General features: G+C 21.8%; 1 protein-coding gene across 5 annotated transcripts in view; it reads right to left on the bottom strand.

The window, feature by feature from the left end:
- Positions 1–1,875: 1,875 nt before the first annotated feature.
- Positions 1,876–4,044, bottom strand: part of LOC102671148 (choline/ethanolamine kinase) — a 12,150-nt gene continuing 9,981 nt past the window's right edge. For 3 of the 5 annotated variants that reach the window (XM_006624773.2, XM_006624775.2, XM_006624774.2), the window contains exons 5-6: positions 3,784–3,948; positions 2,878–3,226 (exon numbers count right to left, since the gene is read on the bottom strand). In XM_006624773.2, the coding sequence (XP_006624836.1) occupies positions 3,110–3,226; positions 3,784–3,948 (282 nt within the window). In that variant the 3' untranslated portion in view covers positions 2,878–3,109. Of the gene's footprint in view, positions 3,227–3,783; positions 3,949–4,044 lie in introns of all 5 variants that reach the window. The other 2 variants (XM_006624770.2, XM_006624771.2) reach the window with 2 other exon arrangements.

Below are 4,044 nucleotides of genomic sequence, written 5' to 3'. Positions count from 1 at the left end.
ATATATATATATATTATTTATTATATTTTATATTATATATATATATTATATTTTATATTATATTATTTTTTTTTATATGATATTATTTTTCTTAAAAAGAATTCAATGTAATTCAATTTTGAATCTTGTATTTTAATTTTCTAGATATTTTCTCTTAGTTAATATGTATAGTTAATATGTCATATATGATTATGAATCATTAAAACATTAAATGTCAGATGGAAAAACATTCTACATGCGAACATCTTGCTTCAACATTAGATATTAAAATTATATATTAAAGCATACAGTAATTATATTTCTTTAATTCTTGATTACAGAAATTTTTCATTTTATACAGTCAATAATCTGATATTTATCTAAATAATTCAGATTATATTGATTACTTCATTATATTTATTTATAAAAAAAATTAGATATTTTAATTATTCATAATTACCAATAATTTAACTTATTTTTAAAGATTTACATTTACATATTTTTAACTTCAAACATAATTTTTCATTGTCAGACAGTTATGTGTCACGAATCAATCTCTCTTCAGATTTTTTAAGTAGTTTCAGTATGATGAAAAAATGTTTTAAAGTACAAGTTAAATAGGAAAAATTATAATTTTAAAAATAGCAAAAGAAAATTAATTTTTAAAAATAGAATTATGTATGTTTAACTTCATAATATCAAGAACGATATAATTGTGTTAACGAATTTAATATGTAAAACGAAGGCGATAATAATTTGACATTGAAATACGATTACACAGAAATTATTGTGGTAACAACAAAAATTCTAATACAAAAATGTTATTTATCTGACATTATTAAGTTACGATAGTTTCATTTGTCATATATTATCCATTATATTATTAATAAAAAATGAAAAGCAAAGAAATTGTTATAAATCGGTTGCAACGATATTTGACCTAATTTGACTATACATCGATGAATTTTATTCAGATAAAAAAAATGAAAAACATGCATAAGGTAATACAAATAGCTGGAAATTGATTTCTTCTAAAAATTTATATAACATTATTATCTAATCTAATCAAAGCAAATATTTTCACTTTATTCCATTTTCTGCAATATAAAATTTTGTTCTTTGTAATAAAATCTAAAATATATTGATTTTCTGAATTTTATGTACAAAATATCTTCAATATTTTATTTGATTTACATTATTAATTATATGTAAATCTTTAATAGAACTTAATTTCTATTTTATTCTATTATATTCTATTTGTATTATTTTGTACGTATTTTTTATTTTCATTTGAATTCGATACGTTAATATTATTATGCATCATCAAATTAGATCGAATATTTTGGCAACCGATTCGTAACCGATTTCTGAAGCCAAGGTTATATCATTAAAGCTCATAGTATCTAGATCATTAAATTCGTCTCAACATCGTCTCAATATACACAAAGTTAAAAATATATCATTTAAAAAAATAGTTCTATTCAAAAAAATATTTTGATTTTTTATTAAGAATAAATTTTTTTGCTATTTTTAAAATTGCAATTTCTTATTTAATTCTTAACTTCCGATTAGTTTTTGTTTGAAATATTCTTTTATGAGATTATAAAATTTTCCAAAAAATAGTAAATGATCGCATTTTATCTGTATTGAGATTTAGATATAGAAAAATTTTGAAATAGAAATTTTATGTAGAAAAACAATTTCATGAAAGAAAAAAATTTTTATAATAATATCAAATATTGAAAAAATAATTTTTCTCCATATTTAAAATATCAAGTTAGTAAGTCAAGTAAATTTAATTGAAATATGTAATTTGAATTTAAATAAAAAAAATATTAATTTAATAAGAGAAAGAATGATAGGAACAAAAAGATAAATAAACATAAATCTTTTTTCTCAACTTTATTAAAATATTCATAGTTCTTCATTAATCCGAGTCGCATTAATGAAAAATACGCGATATTACGGTAGAAGAAATACAAATAAAACGCAAATACGAAGAAAAATACCAATAAATGATATTTTCGCTGATATTAACATTGATTGCAGATACATTCGATAATGATGATTAGCTTATTACTATACTTTCGTTTGTTCGTGTGAATGAAGTTTTTAGTTTCATGCAAAAAGAGACAAACATAATTAAGTACATATATATATACACATAAAATGCAATTAAAAATATGATGTGGCTGTTGTTTAATTTTAAGCGTATGAAATTTTTTTTTAGTTGTAGCAATGATTCAATCCAGGTACAACAAAATCGTAGTTATGTACAAGTTTACATTTATACATACATACATGCATACATATAGTAATTATACATTTATGCATGTATGTGCGTATATGTATATGTATTTATATGTATATACGTATAACGTAATTAAAAAAACGATGGAATATCAACGCCTTTGATTGCCAATATCTGACTAAAAATATTAAAAGACTGTCTTGGAAGATGAGCAGCAATTCCCTGAAATGTTTACGATGTCAGGACGATATCATACATATTTCTTATCCTATATCACATTTGCAATTTATAAGGCAAGGCTATCCACGAGATATACCTTTCTTACTTATGTAGTCCCTTACCGTCATTCATAAAGTAAAGAAACTACATTATGAAAAATCAGGAGATAATTCTTTCGTTGATATTATATAATAATATTTACCACAGTATACACGCACACTATTCACACGCACATATATACACAAAAGCACATACATAAAATGTCTGTGGTATAAAAGTGACATGAAAGAAACCGAATTGCTTATGACAATTTGCATAAACAATCTTGTCGTAAGGCATCGTTCTTCCATTTTTTCTTTTTAAAATTTTTTTATCTTCCTTTTCTATGATCGCATCCTTATTTATATATATCCTATACTTTCTATTTTGCTTTCTTTTGTTTCGTACGTTTGAGCATATGATGTTAGTTGTTTTTTCATTTATTCTTTATTTTTATATTTTACCGCATTCCAGCTTTTTATCAAAAGCCGTTCAGATGTACCACGAAATAATGATAAATCGTGATTCTGACAAGATAATTACAAGCGGATTTTTACTTGTTATTTGTTGTCACGTTGTAGAAAAAAATCTCTATATCGTAACAATCTGTACTCGATTTGTTCAATCCACTACAGTTTCTTTTTTAGCAATATCAATATTATCGATTGTTGGTGATCCACAAACTGTAATTTTTTCTTTCAAATACTGATAATTTTTTAATCTCGAAACTGCATAATCCTGTAACAATGAAAATAAAACAAATTATATAAAATATGGAAATTATAGAATGAAGATCTTTAAAAATTTTTTTAACATGGAGAAATATATTAACATGCAATACCATTATATAATATCAATAATTTTTTTGTAAATGGACGTAAATAGAAAAATTTATGTACATTTTTTTTAAGAGGAAATAAATAATTATTTTATATCTTATATATTATTAATATTATATTAATATATTTTTTATAAAAAAGTATTAAGTTCAAATTAAAATATTCTAAACTAATAATTTTATGATATAAATAACTTAAAATATTTTTTTACAAAATACATTGATTATTTTTATTTTTTACAAAATATATTGTACTAAAAATTATATATTTTCATTCATCAAAAAATATATGTTATCTTATAATTTTTATGCATTCATTTTCAAAAAAAGTTTTAATATCATATATCTTTTTATACTAAACAATTTTTATAACATTTTTTTTATAAATTTAATCTTTTGTAAAATTTCATTTTTTCTAATTAAACAAAATGTAAACATTACATAGATTGATACATACCCAATATCCGAATGGAATTTCGGATAATTTTGCATTTACGATACTCCAAAGACCCCAGAATAAGTGACTAGCCAAAAAGAATATCTTGATTTCCATCATGACTCTTTCCTCTTCCGTCGGACCTTCTTTGCCGATTGTTTTCAAATAACTTCTTACAAAGTTGAGCTGCGTTAAACAGTATAAAAGTATTATAAATATGAAATTACTAAATATATAATATTATATTATCATAAGTAATTGAAAATTAAATTTGAACAAACA

This window comes from Apis dorsata, unplaced genomic scaffold (genome assembly GCF_000469605.1).
Source record: "Apis dorsata unplaced genomic scaffold, Apis dorsata 1.3 scaffold_1121, whole genome shotgun sequence".
NCBI classification, from domain to species: domain Eukaryota; kingdom Metazoa; phylum Arthropoda; class Insecta; order Hymenoptera; family Apidae; genus Apis; species Apis dorsata.
Note: the sequence above shows the minus strand (reverse complement) of the source record. Positions and strands in the feature narration are given on the sequence as shown.